The sequence below is a fragment of the Vidua chalybeata genome, chromosome 5 (genome assembly GCF_026979565.1).
Source record: "Vidua chalybeata isolate OUT-0048 chromosome 5, bVidCha1 merged haplotype, whole genome shotgun sequence".
NCBI lineage: Eukaryota > Metazoa > Chordata > Aves > Passeriformes > Viduidae > Vidua > Vidua chalybeata.
In genome coordinates, this window is record NC_071534.1 from 22,003,225 (window position 1) to 22,030,433 (window position 27,209).

Consider the following 27,209-nt stretch of genomic DNA (forward strand, 5'->3'; position numbering starts at 1 on the left):
ATCTGATCTAGGGCCATATTAGGCTACATTGGATTTTGTGAGATTGATGTATCCAGGGTGCAGTCCATCTGTCCAGGAGGAGACCTCGACTTACCATGTTAAATAATGAGTTACGCTGTCGAAATATTTATTGCTTTCCACAGCATGTAAAGTGTCTCCAATCTGTCTCACTTAGAGAAAGATATCCACATTTGGTCAGGTGAGCACAGGCACAGAGTCCTAGACAGGGAAATAGCTTTTTCTTACTCTCACCCTTCCTCTTCTAGGCTCCAGATGCTTGAAGCCATCTGCAAGCACTGGGAGGGTCCCATCAGCCTGGCACTCTACCTTTCTGATGCAGAAGCCCAGCAATTCCTGCGCTACGCTCAGGGCTCAGAAGTCCTGATGAGCCGCCACAATGTTGGCTACCACATCGTGTACAAGGAGGGGCAGTTCTACCCTGTGAACCTGCTCAGGAACGTGGCCATGAAGCACATCAGCACACCATACATGTTTCTGTCTGACATCGACTTCCTGCCCATGTATGGGCTCTACGAGTACCTCAGGTAGTGGACAGTGAGGCAATTCCCACTGTCACCCATGATTTCAGCCTCTCCACACCCCATCCTTTTCACATATTCCTAAAGCGAAGCAGTTTCAGCAGATCTGGAAACGGCAGCTTATAATATATAATATACATGTGACAATGCCCAACAAGGCACAAGATTTTTTAGAGTAGATGAAGGGGCTGTAACTGGAAAGTAAAACAAAATGGTTATGAAAGAAAAAACGCAGGTCTGAATGTGAGCCTTGTTAGCCATCAGGGCTGCAGAAGAACCAATTTGAAATTGAATTGTGTTAAGTGTTATTAAATGTCCAAGAGCATGGTTTATTAGCAGAGATACAAAACAGGCAGTTTCTCTAAACATCTCTGTTCTTAATGTCAGTGGCAGAAAAAACATGCAGGGCATTACTGAACTTGTTGTCTGTGTGACACACTCTTAATTCAGTTCCTTATCTTGAAAAGAGGGTGATGAGTCTAACCAGCTCAAAAATATGACTGCAATGCCAGCAGCTGTCAAGGCAAAGTAATTGTCATAAGGAAATGGGGAGGAGCAACATCAGTGTATATTGTATCATTCTGCATGTGAGCAGGTTGGGCTGAGCAAACTACAGATTTCTGATCCATTAACTGAGCTTTTTTTTTAATTAAGACCTTTTTCCCTGCAGAGGCTGGTCATCTGAGGCCAAATCATAGAGCAAGGAGGACACCCTGTGGCCAGACAGGAGGATGTCAGTTCCTTTATCCTGACCAGTTTTGCTTTTCATCTCTATTCTAATTTGGTAAAAGTTGATCAAAGTTTTCCATTAAGGGCCTGCCTCTAGGTGTCCCCTGTCAGTTCATAAGCCCAGTGCTTTGGAGTGTAAAGGAAAATATGCTTTCTGCTATCATGAACTTATGGAGGAGTTTCTTTCTTTTAGGCTTAACTCTGCAAGACATGTACAGGGCCAAACTCACTATTCAGAGGGGTGGAGTACCTCTTCTATGAGGAATGGATCAGAGAGTTAAGGTTGTTCAGCCTGGAGAAGTGAAGGCTCCAGGGAGGCCTTATTATGGCCTTCCAGTACATAAAGGGAGCTTAATAAGAAAGATGGGGACAAACTTCTTTAGCAGAACCTGTTGAGATAGGACAAGGCTATGTGGTTTTAAACTAACAGAGAGGAGATTTTAGATGAGATGAAAGGAGTAAGTTTTTTGCAGTGAGGATGGCAAAATGCTGGTACAGGTTGCCCAGAGAGGTAATGGGTACCCCATCCCTGCAAATATTCAAGGTCAGGCTGAATGGGGCTCTGAGCAACCTGATCTAGTTGAAGATGTCGCTGCTCACTGCAGGGAGGTTGGTCTAGATTATCTTTAAAGGTGCCTTCCAACCCAAAAAATTCTATGATTTTACAAAAAGAGAAAATAGATCTTTCAAAAAACAAGAGAAATCTACTTGGGAAAAAAAAGGGCTAGATGACCTTTAGAGATGCCTTCCAGCCCAAACTATTCTATGGCTTTCAAGATGCTGAATTTCAATTGTATCATTGAAGTATTAGCACACTGTGTAAGCTTGTTTCCCTCTTATTTTGTTGGAAGTCTTTTTCAAATTTTCAAGCTGTGAGAACTCCAAAATTATTCTGTTCCTTGCACACATCAGCTATCTCCAGATACATGGATGAAGAGTTGTTCTTCATTTCTCTGTTCTTCTATGTTAGTGTTGCATACTGCTACGTTTTTTCAGATCAGTGCTGGACATAGTAAGGATGGCAGCTGTTGATACTGGCATTTAGTGCTAGAAAAGGAACTTACTCTCTCATGCTGCTTCACAGTGCACGGATAGGAGCCAGCAATGAAAGGAAGAAGAGTGGAGAGAAGACAGAATGAAGTACCACCATTTCCTTGAGATATTACAACCATAGAAATAATTCTCATAAGGTGATATTGTATTACAGAACTAAATGCACCATGATGGTGCATTGGTGATATTTCAGGAAAAAGCAGAGATGCTCTCTGAGAGCTGCTGCCTCTGAGACCGTGTTATCCTGCCAGCCTTTTTTAAGGCCCGTTCCACCTTAACTCTGCCTGAGAGTCTCTCTTGCCTGGGAATATTGAAGTTGCTAATCTGCTACTAGCAGCTCTTTAAAAAGTGATTGGATTTTTTTTTTTGGTAGCTTTTTCAGTAATGATTTTTCTAAGCAAAGTAGCGGGGAGTTGCATTGAGATTATTTTAAATATGGATACTCTATGTCTTTCTGCATTGACTGTTCCCACTGCCTCTGCAAATAGCTGATTAGTGCTATCTGTCTGAATGGCAGCAATTGTTTGTTAGAGAGAAGTAAAACATTTTTATCCTCATTTCCTCAGATAGAACAACCATAAACAAATGGAAATAGTGTGGTATTTTGGGCATCACTTTGTACAGGATAAGCCAGGCAAGTCCTTCTCATTGAAAGTTTGCTGATTTACATATATTGCATATTATGTCTCTGCAGATAATATATTCTCAGAAAGAAAGGAATTTTGAAAAATATTTTCAATGTATTTTGAGGGTGTCATACAAGAAAGGTTACAACCAGTTTTGAAGGAGAAGCTGATGGAACTGGTGGTTACTTATCCTGTTATTTATCAGTTGCTTTGCACTTAGATTTGTGCTAATTGAGCTTTTTCATACCTGCAAAGTAAAACCATTTCAATGTTTTTATTTCCATCAAACACCCTTTTAGTCCTGATTAGTCTTTTGTGAAGTACAAAAGGAAATGTATCATTTAAAGATTTCCGGTTTACCATAGTTACTGAGGTCATCTTGTCAGTGCCCCAGAGGTAAAGGCTTCTTCTGGTTTTTCAATAAGGTGTTTGGGTCATCCTACAGTGACATCTAACACAAAACAGTGAGACAGGCTGCTTATCTACAGGTGTCACAGCTAGCATTAAAGTTCTTTCCTGACACATTTATGTAAAATGTGCCCTTGGCTTCCAGTGACACATTTAGCATGAATTGGGATCCAGCATCCCAACTCCATCCACGGGTTTTATACCTGTCCCTACAACTTGAGTTATGAAGTAGTTCTTATTTTTCAGCATCTCAGCTAGGGAGATAGTTCAGATTGTGCCTATTGGGGTTTCTGTGTTGGTTGCCTTTGTAGTCTATGAATTCATTGCTTCTGCAGAGAGGAAGGGCATTTTAACATGTTTAACACTGTGAACAGGAATTTAACAGTGGGTTGACAGCTCTCCAGTTATGACCACAAGCTCAGTGACTGCCGTATTTGTAACTTGCAACCAACCACTTACAAAATCCTCGATGGTGGAAGCACATTTGAGTTAATGGACTCTTTATTTTCTTTCTTTCTTTCTTTCTTTCTTTCTTTCTTTCTTTCTTTCTTTCTTTCTTTCTTTCTTTCTTTCTTTCTTTCTTTCTTTCTTTCTTTCTTTCTTTCTTTCTTTCTTTCTTTCTTTCTTTCTTTCTTTCTTTCTTTCTTTCTTTCTTTCTTTCTTTCTTTCTTTCTTTCTTTCTTTCTTTCTTTCTTTCTTTCTTTCTTTCTTTCTTTCTTTCTTTTTCTGAGTGTAGTGCTTTAGGATTAGGTTGCTACTTTTTCTATATGAGGATGAGAATTCTGTGTTAATTTTTGAAAAGAACTATGCAGATTAGAAGATTGATATCAACATGCTGGAGTTCATTCAAACGTGAGGAGATTCTTGTGATTTAAGATTCATTTCTTCACTGCTTTGTGAAAAATATGTTTGACTAGATTTAAAATTTAACCCAACCTTCACTGTGTCAGAATGACACACATCAGATCTTTGAACACAAAGATAGCTGGGAAATGGTTTCCTGGACAACACTAGCACAAAGAGAGCCACTCTTCATAGTCATAAATCCTTATTTTGGGGGAAAAGGGCAAGAAAGGAAAGTGGATACTGAATCAATACTACTGAATAAAAAAAAAAAACAGCCCTCATCAGAATAGTGCAAGAATTACCTAGTTTACCCAGTGCTAGCTTGCAAAATAAGCAAATGTATTCCATACATTATCCATGTCCAGCTATTTTGCAGCACCAACAAAATTTTCCTATTCCCAAAGTGTAACAGAGCCAGTCAGCCAACAAACAGCACCTCCACTCAAAACAGGAGGAAAAGTCATCCCACAGAAAAATGAAAAAGTAGATTTGCTTCCAGTGGAAAGAAGTTAGATTTTCAGCTGGTTATCCAAGGAGCAGACCACCAGCCAAGTTATGAGAGGAAAATGGAAGCTGTGTTTTTCTCTAACAAGTCCTTGTCCTCCCTGCCATTATCACAGTTTAAATGCCCTCTGTTGTCCTTTGTCTCTCAAATTCAACATCTAGATGTCAGCAGTGATTTCTTTTTCCCTTTGCATCCGTCTTTTACATCACCGAGTCTACCTCAAGGGCAGGTGATTCTACTCAGAGATCAGTGCTGCTAGACAGAGTGTGTCTGAACTCCCAGCTCTGTTTTGGAGAGCCCTCCACTTTGACCTTACCACCTGTACTGGTTGTGGCTGAGCTTTCCCCATAGCATCCCTCACGGTGCTGTGCTTTGCCTTGGTAGCTGGAAAGGTATTGATGACACACCAGCGTTTTGGCTACGGCTGAGCAGTGCTGGCACAGCATCAGTGCTGCCTCTACATCATTCTGCCCCCCATCTGGGAGTGGGCAAGATCTTGGGACACAACTAATACAGCTGAGCCAAACTGAACAGGGAGAATCCATGCCAAATGATGTCAGCTCGGATAGATAGAAAAGCTGAGAGAAGGAGGTGGAAGGCAGGGCATTCGTTATGTATAATGTTTGCTTTCTGGAGCAACTACTATGTGTTCTGAAGCCGTGCTTCCCTGGAAGTGGCCAGACATCACTTGATGGGAAGGAGAAAATAATATTTTTTATTTTTCTCTTTGTTGATGCACACTCAACCTTTTGATTTTGCTTTAGTGAACCGCCTTATCTCAACATACAAGTTGTTTTCCATCTTATTTTCTCTCCCATACCCAGCAGAGAAGGAAGGCTGAGAGCAGCATGGTGGGCCCTTGGTGTCCAGCCGAGGTCAGCCTGCCATACCAACATGCACCTCAGATGATCACACGTGTCTTGAAAATATTTCTGCAGAGAATGTCCTGCTATTTTATTTCACTCTTGAAGTATCTCCACATCTCTGTGTTTGCCTGAATGCCCCTCAAGCATCTTGTTTCCAGACCTCTGTTTCTCTTCGCTTACCTCACTCTTCATGTTGACCTCTGTCAGTGCAAGTGATTTCAGGCTGTTCTGTCAGTTTGTTCCCTCTGCCTTTTGATTTCTTCATGAAGGTACTATCATTTATTCCTTTTAATAGTCCAGGCATTGACAACTATATAAAATTTGCAGGTGACAGGAGCAGCAGGGAGTGTGCAGAAAGGATTGCTGGTATCGACAGCATTTTTGTGGTTATATCCCATATATTAGAGAATAAGTCACATTCAGCGCTAGATTCAACACAAGTTGCTCTGTCTGACAGTTTCTGCTGTTACTTGTGCTTGATACCTGTGCCTGTTGGTCAGCTTCAGACTTAAACATTGGTGGGCAAGATTGTTTCCTACTCTTGGACAGTGCCAAGCACAGCAAGGTCTTGAATTTTGCTTGGGCCTTTTAAGCTCTCCATAAAACAAAGTTATAGTAACAGCCATAAATGGAAGCTGCTATTTCCTTGCAGAGCCCAAAGGATGAGCATCACTACAAATGTTACCTGCTCCTTCCTAGAACTGCATCCTCAAAGCTGTACTGCTCAAGGCTGATAGATTGCACAGAGACCAGAAAGACTTAGATTTTGGAACGGAAACTGTATTAGTATCCCCTGCTCTCAGAAGTGTGAAAGGGAAGAAATATTTAAAAGCATCATAAAGACTGTATACTGGCACTGCTCAACAACTTTGGAAGGTCACAAATGCTGACTGAAGGAGTTGTCTATTGAAATGCAGATATCTTGGCCTCTAGTGATGGTGAGGGAGAAGCTACAAGAAGAAAGTACAAAACCATTTATTATAAGATGCTGTTAAAATCCTTCAGTTGTGAAAAGTTAACTGGAATGTGTCAGGGGCTCTTTAAACAATGCAAACTTTGCAGTAAGGAGCTGAGAGCAGATTGCTTAATATAGAACAGGCCTATAGGGTGGTATGAATTCCCTAAAATTCAGATTTTATGAAGTAGTTGTGCTCATCTTCTTTTTCTGTGACAGCAGTATAAATGAATTCTAGGTATTCTTGGCTTAGAAAAATTGTTTGTTTGGTTCTTCTGTTATTAGGACAGTGATCCCAATTCCTTCATCTTAAAAGGCTGTAGAGAGTTTGCTGCTTGTCAGCATTCTCCTTGATTGCTTGTTGCAGTAACATAAAAGTCAGGACAGTGAATCCTGTTAAGGGGAACTGACTTTGACAGGGAGAGAGAGGCATATTTCTGGTATGAAATATGGAGATAATGAATATGGAGATAATTAAATAAAATTTCATTAGACAGAGTTATTTCTAATGACAGGTATAGTAAGATTCAGTTGGGGGATGGAAAAGTAACTTCTTTTTCTTTGAGCTTTAGTGTGTTAGGAAAGAATAGGCTGAACACCTCTGGCAGGCAGGATGAGAGATCTAAGCTGCTTCTCTGCTGCAACAGTCATCCCAAGGCCCTGCCTGGAAAAGAGCCCTGTGTGAAATTCATATGTGCACACACACTCACACACCAAAACAGTCTCTGCACTGCGCAACTTGCAGCAAAAGAAGGAAAAAGAGAGGCATCCGAGTCCATTCAAGTGTAGAGCACTTCTGTGCTGCCAGCAGTTTGATCAGCATTGATCAGTCAAACACACAAGCTCATTTGGAATTCTGTTACTCTTTTTGCTCTTAGAGCAGCAGACCAAAAGGAGAAGCAAATTGAACCACCTGTAGGAAAAGATATGGGCCATAGTTACATTTATAATATCTTAACTGCCAGTTTTTTGCACTTTATTTTGAAAAGCTCAGTGATTTGCTCAGTTGAAAATTTTCCTGCTTTTATTTGTTGTTTCTCTTTTACCAGGAAGTCTGTCATCCAGCTAGACCTAGCTAACACCAAGAAAGCTCTGATTGTACCTGCCTTTGAGACTCTACGCTACCGCCTCTCCTTCCCCAAGTCAAAAGCAGAGCTGTTATCTATGTTGGACATGGGAACCCTCTTTACATTCAGGTAATGGACAGTACTCTTGAACCTGTGGTCATTATCTCTGGTTTTTATGTTCTTCTGAATATTTGGTTCTTCTCTTTGACTGTCAGCTGCATTAAGAAACTTATTGGAATTTTTTTTCTCCTTTTTGTAGAGAGGCAGTGAACAGAATCATGTGGTTATATTCTGTCTGTAAGCTCAGCATTTTATCTCGCATTACAGTCCTCTACTGAAGGACTTCAGTTGTTAAATCAAATTTGTTTTATTTTCATCATTTTTTATTGCATTACAAAATCAAGCCATGACCATTACACTCAAGTGCATGTAATTTACTTTTCGGCTGCCAAATACTATCTGGGTAGTAGCTGTGTCTTCTCATGTGACCAAAAGTAATGTATCTCTGCCCATTGGTTCTCTTCCTTACTGGAAAAACAAACACAGGCTTGTGTTTGTCTTGTGCTCTTTTAAAGTGTGAAACAGCTGCTTAAATACCTAGAGTTCCTCGTGCAGAGGTAAGATAGTACTCTGACTAGAGGCTAAGAAGCAAAGAACACCTAAATTTGGAGCTTCTCTCTGAAGCAGACTTCTTTTGAGGCTGTGAACAAGTCACTTCTATTACCTGCCAGACTCTTCAGTTTTAAAATGCAACTACCAGGGGTTAACCATCTCTTGGGTGTGTGTGGTAAGGTCTGATTAGCAGACATTTGTAAATCATCTCAGCCATGGGTAGGGTACAATATGGCCTTATGATGTTGCACAGAGAGGGGGCTTAGGAGACTTGCATTCCCTTCTCAGCTCCACTGCTCCCCTGCTGAGAGGTGCTACACGAATCACTTTGCTTTCTTACATCTCTGTTCCCCATCTCTGAAATACAGGTAACAATGTTCACCTCTCCTTTTTGCAGTATTTTGAGATCTAGAGATAAAAGCTATGAAAAAGCTAAGCATTATCCATGGCTGGAGGAGCTCCATATCATACCTCTCTCATCTTCTCTTACTTTAGAGCTTTCCTCACACTTTTCCCATTCCCTGTATTACACACCTCTCTCGTTGCAGCAGCCACCCTTCCTTCATGTGGTTGCATGCACATATCATAGCAGATAGCCTGTGTGAGTCTGGAAAATATAATTCTGATCAGTATCAGAATTCTACCAGTGACTGCCTTGAAACAGAAACTTGGGGTGACTGAAAGAGGCATGCCTCTGGAAACTTACTTAAGGATACTGATAGAACAAGTACTTTTCCCTCTGCCATCATTCTTTAGCATACAAAAGACATAAAAATTAACAAGAGATCTGATAAAAAATAGTTGACTCTCCTGTAGTTGCGAGAAAAAGTCTTTCCAGTGGAAAATAACATCCTCAGGATTTTCAGATGTTGCATTCTACCAGCAGTCAGCTGCACAGTGGTGGCCTTCCACTACAGATTTCATCTTCAAGCTATACAGCATGTTGGTGTGTTATGTACACAGCTGGATTTGCAAATCCTTTCTTGAGTCTTACTCAGGCAAAAATGTCTTTAACATCAGTGGGAGTTTTTCCAAAGCAAGGTTAAGTAAGAATTGAAGGACATGCAGTCTGTAGCTGGTGTACATATTAATGTAGGATACATTTTACAAATGCTTCTTCAGTTTGTTTTGGCTCATTTCATTGCTCAAATCTATCCACAGCCACAAAGCATCTGCGCTCTGGGCTGAAAATTTCCACCTCCACCTTCAAGGTGCTTTAATAATGCTGCAATTTGATGCTGAGCGGGTGGGAGTGAGCTGGGGAGGACTGCCGTGACAGTGATTGCTGAGAGTGCCTGCAGCATCCCAGTCCCTCACACCACACGGCAGATTACAATCTTTCCCTCAGTGAAATTGTTTTTGTCGCCTCTTTTTGAAATGGTGACCTTTTCTACCTCTGGGCAGCTAAGAAGTACACAATGGCTCTCAATTACACCCCTCAGTCACCAGCAGAAGAAAGGAGAAGACAAGTGAGCATCTGCGGCTGGCAAGGTGTGCTGTGTGCTGCGTGAAACCCTCCGCCACAGCGGGGGCTCTGTGCCAGCTCGCTGGCTCCCTTGGCAGCTGCTGCCTGGGAGTGTGCTCCCAAGGATGTGCCTGCTCAGGCCTGATGGGAACAAATGTGCTCCCCACACACATCCAGGCACAGGGGAAGCCACAGCTGGCAGGAGACACATCATTGTAGTGAGAAAGCATAAAAAGCAACAACTGATTAGCTAATTAACTGATTGCATCCACAATCCAGCAAAATGTTGAAGCATCTGAGAACAGAAGTGGGAAAGTTCTGTTTTCATTCATCTTTCTCATTGAAACAGGAAGCTTAGAGGAGGCAAGGGAGGAAGACCACTCTGAGAAGAATAACTACTTCATTTTGCTAACTTTAGCAAAGTTTACTATAGTTGTGAAATTTTATTTTAAATAAAAGCAATCAGGAACACAAGTAAAATGAAGCATTGGATCCAAAGTAGAGGAGGAGGGGATGTGGTGTGTTCCAGTTGTTTTCCATGAACCGTGGGAAAGAAACTCATAGTGATTTTAGGGAGATTGAATTACTTGGTTTGGATTTGTCAAAATTGTGAGCATAGTGAAAAGTATGTTGTTCCCAATTTTCATAAAGTTCTCCAGGGATTCAGTCAGATTGAGTGTGGCCTTAAAATTCAATGTGTGTTTAAATCTTGAGTGAGAAGGGCCTGAGCAGAAAATTGCATTTATTTATTTGTCCTCTGAGATGGAATACCAGTATAGACAGTGAACCTCTTCTCACAACTGCATCACCGGTAGTAAAGTCTGTTGGAAACAACTCATCATTTAATGGGAGCTTCCTCTCTGTGGACCTCCATGGAATGGTGTCTGCTTGTCTTTCTTTGCAGTACAGTTCATGTAATCAGCCATTGACCAAGACCTAGTTCCAGCAGATTTTCTGTGTATGACCCATATATATTGTATGTACAGACATCCCTCAGTCACCAGCAGACTGGTGTATGTAATCCAATAATGCTCTCACAATACTTTTAATGTTCGCACAATTAGACTGTTTTCAGTCTAATTACTCCTCCATCACTACTGTGTGTACACCTCATTTGAGCATCCTATATTAATTTACCTCTTTGTCAGGACCTTAGCTGTCCTTTGCCTTTCTCTTTCCTTCTACTCACATCAATCACTCTGAAGAGGCAAGTAAATAACTTCTGTTCTTAACAACCAAATCTACTCCTTCCTTTCTGCTTTTTTTTTGTCTCTGCCATCCCAGTTCCATATTTTCCCTTACTTGCCTCTTCCCAATTATTTATTTTGCCCTGCTGTTTTGCTCTCTTGACTCACAGAGGTTATACTTGAGCTGCTATAGGTGCTTAAACTCATACCTCCAAAAAGGGTGGAAATAAATTGAATTATTTTTATGGTTAGTATCTTGTTACCCCCTGTTTAAATCAGTGGGAGAGTATTACTAGAGTAACAGCAGCATTTGGCTGCTTCTCTGTAGGAATCTCTCAATTAACTAAAGTTTGTATGGGGCTTTGAAGATACAAATCACTTCATAAGTGTTTAGCAGTCATTATTATTATTATTATTATTATCATAATTAATTTCAAAATGCCAGAGGTAGGATTTTAGAAGATACAGCACCCTCCACAATCTTATGTAATTTTAAACCCCACATTGTGACTGTTGTGTTGTTTTTTTTTTTTTTTCTAGCATAGATAGCTGCACATTAGTGACTGGCTAGGTTAGCCACTCATCTCCAAAAGAGGCCAAGAAAAGGGATAAGTTTTTTGGCAATGATTCCAAAGGGCATTAAGGGTTATAAGCATCTTTGTGAATCTGGCACTGCTTTCTAATAATCTCTGGAGAATTATTTCACTGTCAGTTTTTTTAATACAGAAGGGGTTTGTTTTTCCTGGTTCCTAGACGAGATATCTGAAAGTGGTGAAACCTGTTTACAGTTTAAAAATGCAGCATACAAAGGACCATACATTACTTGTGACCCCAATGCCATAGTAATAATTCAGTCTTCTGCACTGCCCTAAACAGAGAGTCAGCAAAGCAGAACACCTCTGATTCTCCTGTTACAATCCATACAAATATGTTCAAATGAAAACTCCCAGGCTGTGATTTTATATTCCTGTTTTTAGCAATGGCTTACAATGTTATGAGAATTTCTGGGGTTTAAACATTACGTCATGCTGTAATTTTGCAGTATTTAGTGCTCAAATCCCTTCACTTTTAGCATATGAGTCACCCCTGTGAATTCAATGTACCTTTCTTTACAAATTGGCAGGATATTTGCTTTCTCCCTTCTGTTGCCTATCTATCTCAGTGTTGTAATACAGATACCTGCTATGCTTTTGTTTCATTAATTAATCTATGAAGCTGAAGAAAAAGCTTGTCTCATTGATTTTTGGAAAGTGTTAGAATAAGTGGGTGAGAGAGTCATTGACCCTGGTACTAATGGGGTGCATTCAAGCTGTGCTAGGAAGAGACATGCTGTGACCTAAACAAGATTAGCAAAATACAAAAGGATCTTTTTCTGTAAATCAAATTGATTACCTTACTGAAGATCACAGGAGTACTCCCCACAATGTAGAACTTAGAGCAGAAAGCCTTTATGTAATATTTTACTTATTAATGTAATTATGCAGCTTGTTTCCTACTATAGTAATAACTGTAATGAATAAAATGGAACATCTATCCATAGCTGCAGGTGTCTCTCATGCAAATTATAAAATTGCCTATAAAACAGATAGTGAATGTCACCATGGTGGGGAAATAGCTAATTTTAGGGACTTTATCTGAGCTGCAGATTTCCACACCAATTTTAGAGCACCGACCGAAGCAGCTGCTTGGTTGCTTGGAATAAGACACAGCACTTATAGTGCAGATGAACTGACAGGGTACTGTGTAATGGTTTCTCACATTAGTATGAGGTACTGTTTTCACACTATCCTTCACCAGCTAGATGTGTTTAAGCTCTGGGAGGCATGCTGGAAATAGTCCTAGAAATTGCCTCTGATGCATCCTGAAAATGATGATGTGAACTGTAAGCTAATGTCCTTATTTTTGAGCATTTCATCTAACAGGTAGTATTTTGTTGCCTCGCCAAGATGCTTTCTATCTAATTGCCTCCCCACGTCCCTGCCGTTTATGTCTGTTTCAGGTACCACGTCTGGACGAAAGGGCACGCGCCAACAAATTTTGCCAAGTGGCGAACGGCCACCACCCCCTACCGCGTGGAGTGGGAAGCAGACTTTGAGCCATACGTCGTCGTGAGGAAGGACTGCCCGGAGTATGACAGGCGCTTTGTGGGGTTTGGCTGGAACAAGGTAGCTCACATCATGGAACTGGATGCACAGGTGAGGGGATGACACACGAGTGTTTCACCCGGGGCTTTGCAGCAGGGTGTTGTTACAACCAAATCTGTGTCCTGTAGGAAGGTGTCACGCTTTGTAACACCAAAGTGTTCATCTGGCCTTACTGAGCTCCTTAATGAGTGCTTCTTGAGTTGGGAACACTCCGTTTAATGCTTGTCAAGAATTAAATGAAGAGCTGAGTCTGAGTTCATTTATTTGTCAGTTCTAAGAAATTAATTATTTTGCAGAGGCACAACCCCTGTAGTGCTGTCCTCCTAACTGAAGCATTGCAGCAGTTGTTGCCAATCCCACCACTTATTAAGGAACATATAGACCTAGCTGGATTTTTTTCCATTAAATTGAGGTTTATGAGTCCCAAAAACTAATTTACAATTCAAAAATTAGTCTTCAGTTGAATTCAAGGCAAGCATCTTTAATTTTTGGCTGGGATTTACAGCCCATTTCTGCAAAGCCAAAGTCTTTGCATTTCCAATGTGGTCCTGACTCTAAAGGATCCAGATACTTGAGCCTTGGGCTACCTGCTTCTTGGATCTGTGACTTGGGATGGAGCTGCTGGGCAGAATTTATAATAATAAGGATGCAGAGAAAGCTCAGGAGTCCCATACTGGCACCAGAGCTCTCAGAGTTGCCAAGGTCCCTGCTGCCAACCTAAATCTTAGAGGCTGGCAGTGACTATGGCTCCATAGGAGCCCAGTGCTGCTGCTCACTGAAATGGCGGGATTTGCATCACCCTGCTGTTCTTGGATGAGGAGCTACCCACTGTGCTCATCAGCAAGGTCTGGGTCATGGCATTTCTTTTTAGTCTGGGTTTGTTGTAGTTCTTTCCAGTTTGGTTTCAATCCCAGTGTTTGAACTAGTAGCATTTCATGCTAACCAAAAAAATAGGTTTTGGTGATCTTTATCCTCCTGTGATAGCTTCTGCTATCAATTTGTAATAGAACAGATCTTCGGTGCTCAAGTCTTACTAGTTTATGTGAAGCAGAGCAGCTCAAGGCTTGGAGCAAGTTAGTGGGAGATTGTGTCTCTGGAGTGTGGGCTACAGTGTATTTGTGTGCAGGCATGTGTGGGAAGGATATTTTCTACTTCTGCTTGCAAAACCACATGGTCACCTTGGGCTGGCAGCCACTTGCCCCGTGTTTGCCAAGGGTGTTCCTGACAAATTTGTACCTACTTACATGACAAAAAATTATTACAGACTAGAAAAAACATTGTCCCTTATATTAATAATACTTTGCTATAGCACTGTTATTTTCCAGTGCATTTTCCAAGCACTAATTAATTAACCATCAGTTGTGGAGAGTGCCAGAGTAATGGTTTATTATTTGTTAATACGGGTAACAAGGCTTATGTTCCCAGTGGCAGCTCTTATGTAGGATTCAGGATTTAACTCTTGTGTTCAGAGGTGTCTGCCCAGCACAGAGATTCACACACGGGAAATGGAACCAGTTTTCAAAATTGATCATAGCACAACTATTTTAAATGACCATTGGGTTGGAATTAACTCTAGGAAATCGTTTTCCTCTTCCAGCCTTGAGTACAGTATCACATTCAAAAGAAGTTTCATTTTCCTCTGTAGCAATATGGATATTGGCAGGTTCTTCCACAAATGAGCCTAGAGGAGACATGGGATGGCACAGCTACTTCCCGTGAGGCATTCCTCTGCTTTGGGGTGTGCACAGATCAGGTTGCTGCCAGCTGCTTGGCTAGCTTCGTTACCAGCAGGCAGAGCAGTTTCTCAGTTATTTCACTGCTCCTCACGACTGCACTGTCTGTTAAGAGGTCTGTTCCAGATCCCTTTCCAAGTGCCTGTGCCACTGCCATCCCACAGAGCAGGACATGGCATGGAGATAATCGTCACTGTTATTCTGGGAGTATGAAGTGTCCGCTGAGCTGGATGCAGTACAAATGCAGAGATAATGCCAGTCTCCAGCTAAAGAATTTGTAATCTAGGAGACAGGGACAGAGGTTCCTGCAAGTGCATTGCCTTCTCAACAGAGGCTTCCGTGTAGTAGGGCGAGGTCATTAGGAAACTTTTCCCTACTTTTCCAATGACTGTGCTACTAGACTGTGAGTGTCCCATTTTCCAGGACCCTAGCCCAGCATACTTCAAAGGGGATTATTAGCAGTAGACTCAGTTTTTTGAAAGGCTTTATGTGTCTGAAGGCCATTCAGAGGGATGGGAACGCTGCTGTGCTGAGCAGTTAGCACTGCAGAGTGTAGACAGTCCCTCACCTGCAGTATTACAGTCTTGAGATGCAAACAGAGAACAAAGAAAAGGTCGTATGAGAGAAGTGCATCTTCCTCTGCAGCTCCAGCCTGTATTTTTAAGGTCCCATAGAGTGGTTTTCTGTAGTTTGTAGTTTATCAGCTCTCCTCACTCCAGGGTGCCAGATTGGTTTCACATTTGGTTCCCCATTAGTCCTAAGCATCTTCCACCTGAATAAATTCTGCCTATGAGCATCAGATTATTTTGCTCTTGCTATACATTCTTCACCCCAAACAGAAACTCAGAGGACCCCATTCCTGTACATGACAACATTGTAAATTGACACAAAGATTTACCACTTTAGCACTGTCTGTCAGGGAACAGGCATTCTCATTGGAAGAAGGAGCTGCATCTGCACTTAGCTGTCCAGCACATACAGGTGAAACACTCAGGTTTATCAGCACAAGTGTGTTTTTTCCCATAAATCTCTTTCCCTACTAAAATGTTTTGGAGTACTCTGCCTTTCTGCTGCAGATATTCTTTGTCTCTGCACAGACTCCTAAATCTACAAGTGACTGGGCATTACAAACCAGGAGACCTCTGTGACTGTTCCTTCCCTGGCCAGTTTCTTTTGTGGAAAGGGTTAATGAGTCAATCCAGCAACAGCTGTAGATAGAACTGTGTGAGAAAGTAGGAAATTTGCCTGTGGAGGCTTCAAAGTTTCTTTGTAATTTGCATCCAATACAACTCAGACTTCTTGAAATTCCATACAAAAAAAGTGGTTAGGGTACTTCATTTGGCTACAGAAGAATGAGGTTCACATCCCTTCACATCCCTTACCCAGTTTCTTGCAGAAGATATGCTTGTTGCATATCCTACACTAGTGAACTTTCAGCTTGTCTAAGAATCAGGTTTTTTCGAGCTTTGCTCTAATCCTCATATATTTACCTGTAAAAATTGAAAGAATCTAACAGGAATAATGGAGACTTAAATCAACCGTCATTTTTTTAACAACAAAAATTGTCAAAGAACTTGGTCAGATATAAAGAGAATAAGTGAAGTTTTACAGGAGAAGGAGAGTTATCACAGTATCTCAAACTTTGTGAGGGAGAACTTAATTTGAGTAAAAATGTCTCAAAGCATATGGAATTAGCAGGTTCATTTTCACACATTGCCTATAAATGATACCGTATTCTCCCCTTATTTCAGGTTTATAAATAGTTTTGGACAGTTTTGTCTCTGTAAGTATCTTAGCACATAGGCAAAGCAACATATGTCATGCAGTTTTGCCTTTGTAAATGTAGCTTATTCCAGCATCCCAAGCAAAACAAATTTAGGGGCAAAGCTGTGTTTTTTCATGGACACTTGAGACTCGTGCTGTGTAGTCACAGCGGTGTTGTTGCAATCACACTGCTGAAAAATCTGTGTGGCAGTCATGGCTTCAGGTGTGCCTTTTGTACTATTTCCCCATTATTTGACTTATATGGAGTAAAATATTTTAAAATAGTTGGGGTTTTTTTACCATGAGGGTGGTAAAACACTGGGGGAGATTATCCAGAGGGGAGATGGATGTCCCATCCCTGGAAACATTCAATGTCAGGTTGGATGGGGCTCTGGCAGCCTGATCTAGTTGAAGATATCCCTGCTCATTGCAGGAAGGTTGGTCTAGATTGTCTTTAAAGGTGCCTTCCAACCCAAAAAATTCTGGTTTTACAAAAAGAGAAAGTAGATCTTTCAAAAAAACCAAGAAAAAGCTACTTGAAAAAAAAAAAAAAGGCAGCTTGTTTGAGATCCCTGATGGGTTTGTTGTTCCCAAGACACAAACTGCACCGTTACACGCTGGAGCACGTTTGGCTGGGGAGGTCCCTTGCAGGAGGCTGGGATCCCCCTCACAGCCGTGTCTTTGTCCCACAGGAGTACGAGTTCACGGTGCTGCCCAACGCCTACATGATCCACATGCCGCACGCGCCCAGCTTCGACATCACCAAGTTCCGCTCCAACAAGCAATACCGCATCTGTCTCAAGACACTCAAGGAGGAGTTCCAGCAGGACATGTCGCGCCACTACGGCTTCGCGGCCCTCAAATATCTCACGGCAGAGAACAACAGTTAGCACCATGGAGCCCGTGCCTGGCCAGCAGGGACACCAAGGCAAGGGCCACTCAGCGTTTGGGGCCTGGTCTTTGAACTCCAAACTGAGAAATACTTTCTGTTTTTATATCATACTTGGCAGTTCTAACAGTAGAAATTTGAAGTGACATGTCTTCGGACTATGCTCGTTCATCCCTTCCCCGACTGCCCCAGGTCTGTCAGCTTTAGCATTCGTGATGTGTCTGCAAGTGGGGCCAGCCGGGCACCCTCCGAGCCACCAAAGGTGGGGGACTGGGCAGGGGCTGGGATTGCACTCCGCTCTCTTGACTGCAGAGCACAGACAGACCTTCAGAATATAGGATTTCATGTTGCTATTTAATAATTTGACATGCTTTTTATCTGTAAAGGAAGATCTTCGGGTCACTGTCCTGTGAAATTCAAATCTGCACTACTCTAAAAGGGAACTTTCACCTGTGAACTTTCACAGGGGCCCTGTTAACACGGATGACCTTGTTAATGCAGGATGAGCCAAAGGTCTGAATTCAGCCTTGAAAACACAAGGGACACTTATACAATACTGCACTCCTGAGAAGGTGTGTTACTGGTTCAGTTGTATACATGATATTGATTGGTCTTTTTTTCTCAAATTAATTGTTTTATCAGGAAAATCCCCTATATTCCACCCTGCCTTTGCCCCAGTCCTAAATGCTGCTCCTTTCCTTGCCAAGGAAATATCTCCCTTGTGTTTCTTTGCCATCTTCAGTTTTGGTGGTCCAGTAAAGAAGATCAGTAGGTCTGCCAGAAAGTGAACAAAACTTGTCTGTTTAAAGTCTGTTTTCATCAGAGCAACTTGTTCACATGTGTCTCATAAGATAAAGGGCCTGGCTCTAAACCTTTATCTTTTTTAGGCAAGAATTGGATTTTACCTATAAGGCACATTGTACCAAGGGAATACTGATTTGTAGGTTCATTTCAGTGCTGCCCATCCATGAAGGCACTGGGGCCTTAGGTTTTAAGTGGACTTCTTTGCTGAACAGTGAACTAGTAAAAAGGCAACTAGTAGCCTTGGTGCTCTCCTGCTGCCTGCTGCAAGGTCTCAGAACTACTTCGTTAAAGGAGTTTATAATTAAAAGGAGCAGAACTGTTAGGAATAAACTCCCCATTGGACGGGGAGAAAAGAATGTGTTGGGAATCTGAGTGAGTGTTTGCTTGAACGTGGACTGGTCAAATTCACAACATCGGTACACACAGGAATTTCCTGGAGAGCGAACAGGAACCTAACAAGCAAAATGCAGAAAACAAGACACTGGACTTTTTGCCATTTTCTTTATCTTCAGTATTAATGTTGTGTTTACATGGGAGGAAGAGATGAGGTGCACTACCCCTTTCAGGGCTATTTGTAATTTCTGTTGCAGTGTTAATAGAGGAAGCAGAAACAACTCAGTGAGAAATGTGTCTGTCTCCCTACCCCAGACCCTAGACAACCACATGTACCAATACCACTGCCTGAGCTGGGAAATGGATCCATATTGCATTCTGCTCACGTTTTTCCATTTTGTTTTTCAGCCACTGGACCTTCTATTTTCCTCCCCACTTCATCCCTCTAGAGCTTGGTTTTATTTCTAACCTGACATTTTATGAGAGATTTCTGTTACGGTGGAAACCACACAGTTAAACCAGACATTTAAACTACAAATATCAGTTCATCATTCTGTGTATATATAAGAAAAGCCAAAAAAGGCAATGTCTTTGACAAGAAATAAAAAGGGGCGGGAGGCTGTGTATAGTTTTCACTTTTTCCCCTGGGAGTGTTGGCTGCATAAGAATATATCACTACATAATTTTCCAAAAAGCTTTTTTTTCTGTTCTTAATGGCTTTATGTAAAGATTTACATAAAAAGCTGGAGAGAGCTGGGAAGAAATGATATTAGCGCTCAGTTCTGGCTAAGATATGTTCTTTTAAAAACATCAAAGTCTTAACTCCCCAAGTCCTCTATTAACCATTAAAGGCACAGGTCACTGTGCTGATTGAGAATGAGAAGAACTCTGCAGCACAGAGGCTGTTGATTAGCCAGTGTGCAGAAGGATCCCTAAAGCTGATCTAAGAGAGGCTAACACTCATTGTACCTACATGAAATCTCCAGTCAGAGCTTCAGTGTGGCTACCATTATGTTCCATACGTATTAAAAATTTTCAATTCCAGATGTACATTTCTCCCTGGCTTAACAATGTTGCCTAAGGATAGGCTGGATTGCCCTACAGCAGCATAACCTGTACATTATTTGGCTGTACCATTTTCAGCATTCTTCTCATTATTCTCTTCTCAGTGGTGAAGGATGTGGAATCAGGGAGGTAATGATTTACTACTTGCCTGTAGAGTGAGTCTTGGGACCTCCCGGGTAGACTTAGGTGTGCTGGCTGGTGTAACCAGCTCAGAAATTGGTAGTAGGTACAAAGAGTCCCTTTTTTTGTCCTTATAGACACTGTACTGATTTGTGTCTGTCATGTCATATTTGTCTCTGTGCTTCATAATTTGAGAGGTGTGGGTCTTGGGGGTTTTTAGCACATTTCAAACAATTTACCTAATGGCAAGTTAGGATTACATATCTGTATGTAACTGCCAGGGCTCCTATAACACCATGAAAAAAATCTACCACTGACAACAAAAAAAATTCCCAACTCAGTTATAACACTGGCTGTCTTCCAGTCCTCTGCTGTAGTAAGTATTTGCTAGGACCTTTGTTACTTAATTCTCAGTTTTCTCCTGAAATCTTCCAGAAATAGCAGATAAACCTGGTGACTTAATGCCTTTGATTTATTGATTTGTTCCACCAACTTCTCTCTTGAGTTTTCAATCTATGACCTCTCCTTATCTCTGATATTTGGAAAGTGTGAGTCTCTCGTTTAGATACCACTCCAGCACCCTCTCAGTGAAGACTGATGCAAATAAATCATTTAGATTCTTGGCACTGTCCTTATTGTCTTTAATTGTTTCTTCTACTTGTTTGGGGTGGCCTGCCCGTTATCTCCACTTTCTGCTTTTGGTGTACTGAACAAATGTTCATTTTCAGTTTTAACTTCCTACTGTTTGCTCTTCAGATTCCCTCTTAGCTTCCTCAAACTCCATCTTAACTATTATATACCTTCCTTTTAGCTTTACACAGTTTTATTTCCATTCTCTGAAGGTCCCCTATTTGGCTTGAATAACTTCTAAAATTTTCCATTTAGTCATATCAACATTTCCCTGTCTTTGTCTTCAATTCATCCAAGGGGTACCATGCTCCATGGCTGTCTATCAGCCCTTTCTATTTTAATCTGAGGATTTCAGGTTTTCTAGTCCTTTTTTTTAGAGCCATTGATCCTTTAAAAAGAAAAAGATGTTTTTGTTTTTAAATTTACCTTGAATGTCACCCTACTAGGTTTTGAGGATATTTTCCTCTTTCACCTTCCTAAATGCTCACCTTTTCCTAATTAGGGGATCAGAAATAAAGTATTACAGAAATTGGGCTCTTATCTTGACATATTTTGTTCTGTGTCTCCCTTTTCCCTCTCCACTACAAAACATTGACCTTTAGAAGTCATTGCAAACTTTTCAAGTCCCAAAGCCAGAACAGTGTATTTTCCAGCACCTTTTGACATCTCACCACTTTCAGACATAATTATTATTCCAAATAATAACCTGCTACCTGGCACCTAGTCCTCCTATTTTTGTTCTCATGCTTCTGCTCTGCAAGTCCAAGTTTTGGGTGAAACACTTATTTGATACCTTATCATACCTTTCTGATATGTTTCCATGCTTTTTCTCTGTTGTCACAGTAGATAATACCTACATATAGAGATATGCACACACACACATACATATATACACACACCTTCAAAAGTTTGGCTGTAGTTTCCATCCTATCACTTTCTATCTAAGGATCATCTACCATTTGCCTGCATAGAAAATGTCTCTGTTTATCTGAGATAGTTCTTAGTATCTATCAGGTTTTTTCCCAAGTCCTAGTTGTAGTAATTCCTTCCAGCCTTGCTAGTTTCCTGTGTAAACAATCTGGTCCCACTTCATAATTTGCTATTTTTTTTTCTAATTGTAATCATTATCTTGGATGCCATGGCATAAAGGAATTAGCAGCTGTAGCTGCAGTTCCATCACCTTGGTTAGACTGAATATTCCATATGCTCCCATTACTCCTAAAGTACTGATTTTTTTACCTGGTTGGCTTCATGTGGTTTGTTGGTAAATCATAAGCTGCATTTTCCTTTTACTGCAACAAGCAGAGGCACTTTGTAGTGTTATTTGCAGTAGCTGTTGCAGCAGAGCAAGCCCTGTGTTAGAGGGAAAAGCACAAAAACCTCGTCAGAACCGTAGCTGCTGTTTCTCTCCACAGGGGAAAATAAGGCCCTAGCACAGCTGAACAGTTTTATAAATGCCCTGCACAAAGCACATTGCACATCATTTTCTGGTAGGTATAATCATACATTGTCCAATTAAAAATGAAAAATACATTTTTAATGTTCTCATTTTTATGTGCAGTTCTACCCAGAAGATAATGCATTTCCTTCTCTGTCTTGCCAGTTTCCCCCATTACTCCAGCCTGCCTAATAGCCCCATCTGTTTTTGGCTAAGAAAGATTAATGGCCAGAAGCACTGGGAGTCCTGGCAAATCAGCAGAGATATTACTCTTAGGCATTGCTCAGGACATTCCTTCCTGCTCTGCCAGATACTGTATGGGTGTTCCTCAGGTTTCAGGGCAGCAGCAGCAGCAGAACACAGCAAGCTCAGCAAGTGGGGTGAGTGTCATTATTTATGAACGTCAACCAGGTCTAACACTTTCAGTGGTGGGAGTGCTAGGAAGAGAATGTATCATTGTTAGCTCAAAACGTATTTCAATATTAGGGGGAAAAAAAAGCAGCTAAGTTTCTGCAACTCCACTAGGTGAAACTGGAACAAATAAGTCACTAGTAGAAAATGCCAGCCAATAATCAGGTATTTCCAGTGCAATATTGAAAATGCAGAGGCTTTGATAGCTCAATGAAGTAATTTTTACAGTAGTAATTAATAATGTATATTTAGATGGTGTGTCTACATCTGAACACTTAGGTGTATTGGGAATTACTTGAAGATTGTATATTGTTTCACAATATAAAACTGCTCAGAAAAGCTGCTGGCTGTGCACAGCAAATTATGGCTCAGGAAATGCTTACAGACCTGGATTTAGAAAAATCTTGCTTTTGTAAGAGTTTGGTTTTATGAGTAGTACACATTCCCAAAACAGAACATAAAATCCATGAGAATTTCAAAAGGAGCTGTGTATGCATCAGTTGACTGGAACTTTTTCCTCTTACCCTTCTTACTTGGGATTTGGAGTTTGTTTACAGAGTAGAATTATGATGTTGAGTTGAAAAAAAAAAAATAATCTGGGAATTAGAAAGCCAGCCAAATATTTATTCATGTGTTCAGTCATATGAACATATTTGTTCAGACATGTTAGTGGATACTCCAGTGGAAGTGTTAGGTCACTGAAAGTGTCAGGATGCAAGCAATCTGAAGCCCAGGCTTAGAGTTTAATCTGTTCAGTCATTGTGTGTAGCATCTCTTCATATGGTAAGAGCAGCTTCCCTGCTCCCAGCAAATTACTATTTCTCTAGGGTTAAAATGTCTTAAATCTCTGCAGCATGAATTTGTGGAGGTCACTGCACAGGTAGCAAAGGCTGCATTTGAGAGCTCCACGGTCCATTGCCACAAGACACAAAATTTTATTCTAAAAGAAATGATTCTGACCTGAGGGTAATCTCTGACCAGGGATTTAGACACCCTACATGTTCAAGAAGAGGTCCCCGAACACATTAGGCCAGGTAATTCAAGCCAAGCTTAGCCTATTTCTGAGTATTACGGCAACATAACTGTGAGTCAATGGACGTGTGAATTTTCAGCATTAACCATTACATCACAAGGCTTGTGATAAGGCTGTAAATTCAATCACATGGAAGTTAGAGGATCTGAAATTTCAGGCTGGTGTTGGAGTTGGTGATTTGCTCATAAAGTTTCTTTCTGTCCCCTCACACATATATAGTAGGACGTAGTCTGTACACAATTCTTCGTTCAGGTTTTTTTTTGAGGGAGTTCTCTTTCTTTCCATAATATTTGGGTGAATGAAGCAGCTGGGTGTATGATACTTCTTTTTACTTCTTTCGTTCTTCTTTCATAATATGGTAGCAGTCTTAATTTTGAGCAAAGACAGATTTTTTTTTTTTCCCCAAAGGATAGGTATAAACTGATTTAGGAAAATCAATTATTCCCCATGCTCTCAGGCTTTTAGAGCAGAACATCTGCAGTTCTGTTCTACAGGCTTTTCTCATATGGAGGGGATCCTATGAAGCTGATGGAAATCACATATTCAGAGGCCTTGTAGCACTCACCCCCAGCCTACAAGTGCTAACAGCTGAACTTGCAAGAGTGATGAATCCCAGCTCTGTCCAAGCATGTTGGCTCCATCAACTGGGACCACTCTAAGGAGTATCAGCAGTCTGTCAGGTAAGGAAAGAAAAATGTAGTAAATAATTGCAGATGGGGTTATGATGGGTTTGTTTTAAGTAGCCAGATTTCCAGAGGAATGGGGAAGACATAAGCATTTTGAAGTCTCTCGGAAGATCTGTTCATAGGATGTGTGGGCTGGACTAACCCCATTCTGGATTTGTGGCATTTCTTAACAACACTGGCCAATGTGGCCCACCTGCAGTAAATGCTATGGATTGTAAAATTCTTGAAAGCACAGAGATTAAACCATTCTCAGCAGCTCAAAGATGGTTAATTTGTTTCAATTCTTTGGATTCCCACACTAATCCTTTGGTGCCCTTAAGAAAAATGAAAAAAAAAAAAGAAAAAAGATAATAGCAGCAGATAACAGTAGGAGTCTTGACTATCCAGCCTTTCTTAAATTGTCAGCACTGAGGTCAATGTCTGGGGCAAAGCTAAAGTTAGTGAGGTTCATAGAATTTCTTCTTTGATCTGCCTGTGGAACTCCTGTTCCAGCAGTACTCTCCAGTGATGCTATAAGGGAAAGAAGAGCTGTCCAATGCGAATTGATCCATGAACTCTTCATCCAGTCACACCTAACCACCAACAGCAGGAAAGAAGGGGCACCACCGCCGGTGACTGTGTTTAGATAGCAGTAGTGAGTTCAGTATGAAATCTCTTACTCTGATGATAGACTTCGCTGAGCTTTTCTGCATTTTAGCTGTACACTTGCTGTGAGTGACAGAGGCCCCTTGGGGTGAGGAAAAGATGGGACTCAGCAGTTTGCTGGTCCAGAATGAAAACAAGAAATGTGTGTATTTTCCCTTGACACCTTGTTCAGTGTTTACTAATTATATTAGCACCAATTAATCCAGCTGACCTGAGACTCAGTGTTCAGAATAGGCAGTAAGCTTCTGCTGTGTTGATAAGAGAATAAACAGATAAGCAAAATTATGTTTTCTGTCCATAACATCAATGAATATTTCCATATGGGTTCAAATGGCTCACAAAGAGTTTACATCTTGTATTTTTCACTGTTAAAGTTTCTTCAAAGAACAGCAAAGGCAATTAAAAAAAAAAAAGTTATTGAGTGCTGTAAGGACCCACAAGGATTAACAATCACAGAGAGTCATCAATATAAACTATCCACCAAGTTAACCTTACAGCTTCTGTCATAAATACAGAGACTACAGGCACTATCATCATCTTTCTGTTTACACTTCATAGAGCAAAAAAAGGTATGTACTAGAAACCAACTCTGAATCAGATCACCCAATACACAAATATTTTCTAAATTTTAATGCTTTCATTTCCATTTTTGTAAGTGAAATTAAAAGTTCGCAAAATATTTTTATTCATGTTGTTCAATTTAGATATTTATATTCACAGTTGAACATGAGCCAGCAGTGCCCTGGCAGCCAGGAGGGCCCGCCCTGTCCTGGGGGGCATCAGGCACAGCATCACCAGCCGGGCAAGGGAGGGGATTGTCCTGCTCTGCACCAGGGCAGCCTCACCTCGAGTGCTGGGGGGCAGTTTTGGGTGCCACAATATAATAAAGATCTGAAGCTCTCAGAGACATCCAGAAAGATGCTGAAGGGTTTAGAGGGGAAGCCATAGGAGGTGTGTCTGAGATAATTTGGCTTTTTCAGCCTGGAGAAGAAGGAACTTGGGGGGGAGACCTCACTGCAATTAAAACTTCCTCATGAGGGGAAGAGGAGGAGCAGACACTGATCTCTCTGTGACCAGAGACAGAACCTTAGGGAATGGCCTGAAGTTGTGTCAGGGGAGGTTTAGGTTGGATATCAGGAAAAGTTCTTCACCTAGAGGGTGGTTGGGACTGGAACAGGCTCTCCAGGGGAGTGGTCACAGCACCAAGCCCGACAAAGATCAAAAAGCAGTTGGACAATATTCTCAGGCACATGGCATGACTTTTGGGGATGGTGCTCTACAGAGCCAGGTGTTGGACTTGGTGATCCTTGTGGGTCCTTTCCAACTCAGGACATTCTGTGATTTGATTCTATTTATTTTAATATGTTGCAGCTTTCTTCTGCATCTGTCAGACCTGAAAACATTACAGCATTGTCTGTGGAGAAGAACAGAACTGAGGGCTTGTTGAGTTGTCCTCCATGTTAGTGCAGGGAAAGTCTTTCCTGTAGCCTGAGCCTACTCTACAACACCTGGGGGACTTTTTTATTAGTTTGTGCTATCACAGGTTTTATTTCTACCTTAGCAACGTCTCTTCCAGTAAGTATGAAAGTCTATTGGCTAATACCAGACCACTGCATGAGTTCATTACTGGAGCAATGTTTCTCACATGGCACCTGAGCCTCCACACAAATTTATTCTGCAGGGGTTTTTCTTCAATTTTAATCTTCAATCTACACCTGATAAAAAATTCATCACTTTGAAGCTGTAAAAACAGGTTCACTATGTTTTGGTTTATTTTTAACATACTCATTTTGTTCAAAGTTTTCTGTCTACTACATCCATAGACCTTCCAGGAAAATACTGTTTTGAGAGGAAGAGTAATTGTAAATAGTCCTGCAGGGCTCGGATCAGCAGCACTATGAGGGTTAGTAATCTACTCAAGCCAGGAATTTTAGCACAGGTTTCCAATATTTATGAATTTCCCACTGTTTCTGTAGGGTTCAATTTCAGGATCCTTCTTCAACCAGCCTATTCTTGGGATTTCCACTTTTTCTCCATGTTCCCATCTGCTGCAGTCCTAAATCCATGTTTATATCCACCTTAGGTTGGTGTTGACAGGCATTTTAAAGACAATATAGACAAATTCCACAGTGCTGAGATCTGATTATAACTGTTACATAGAGAAAAGACACCTCTCCATTGCTGGATCCCTTAAACTATCAAGAACATGATAAATTAAAAAAAAAAAAAAAAAGAAAAAAAATCAAGCAGGGAGAGGAGAATACTTAGGTCTCTAATGCCATTAATGCAAAATCAAAACTTAATCCATTTCTCCTCCCTAGGGTACCAAAACCTGATGAAAGGTAGCACCAAAGTGATCTGAATACCAAATGAATCTCACAATGCCAGAATCCTTAGTTCTTAGGTGCCCAGCTAGAACCATTCAGGCTCTGATTCAGCCCATGCAACTTGGCACCTATTTTGAGACCCATGGTGTGGGTCATAGAATCATAGAGTCATTTAGGTTGGAAGACACATCTATAATCAAGTCCAACCATAAACCTAACACTGCCAAGTCTACCACTAAGCCATGTCCCTAACTGCCACATCTACTCCTCTTTTAAATACCTCCAGGGATGGTGACACTTCCTGGGCAGCCTTTTCTGGTGATTGACAT

General features: G+C 41.1%; 1 protein-coding gene across 2 annotated transcripts in view; it reads left to right on the forward strand.

Moving 5' to 3' along the window:
- LARGE1 (LARGE xylosyl- and glucuronyltransferase 1) overlaps positions 1 to 26,795 on the forward strand; it is a 275,554-nt gene extending 248,759 nt beyond the window's left edge. For both annotated transcript variants that reach the window (XM_053942747.1, XM_053942748.1), the window contains 4 exons: positions 267 to 545; positions 7,577 to 7,723; positions 12,858 to 13,053; positions 17,192 to 26,795. In XM_053942747.1, the coding sequence (XP_053798722.1) occupies positions 267 to 545; positions 7,577 to 7,723; positions 12,858 to 13,053; positions 17,192 to 17,389 (820 nt within the window). In that variant the 3' untranslated portion in view covers positions 17,390 to 26,795. The remainder of the gene's footprint in view (positions 1 to 266; positions 546 to 7,576; positions 7,724 to 12,857; positions 13,054 to 17,191) is intronic.
- The last annotated feature ends 414 nt before the right edge of the window (positions 26,796 to 27,209 follow it).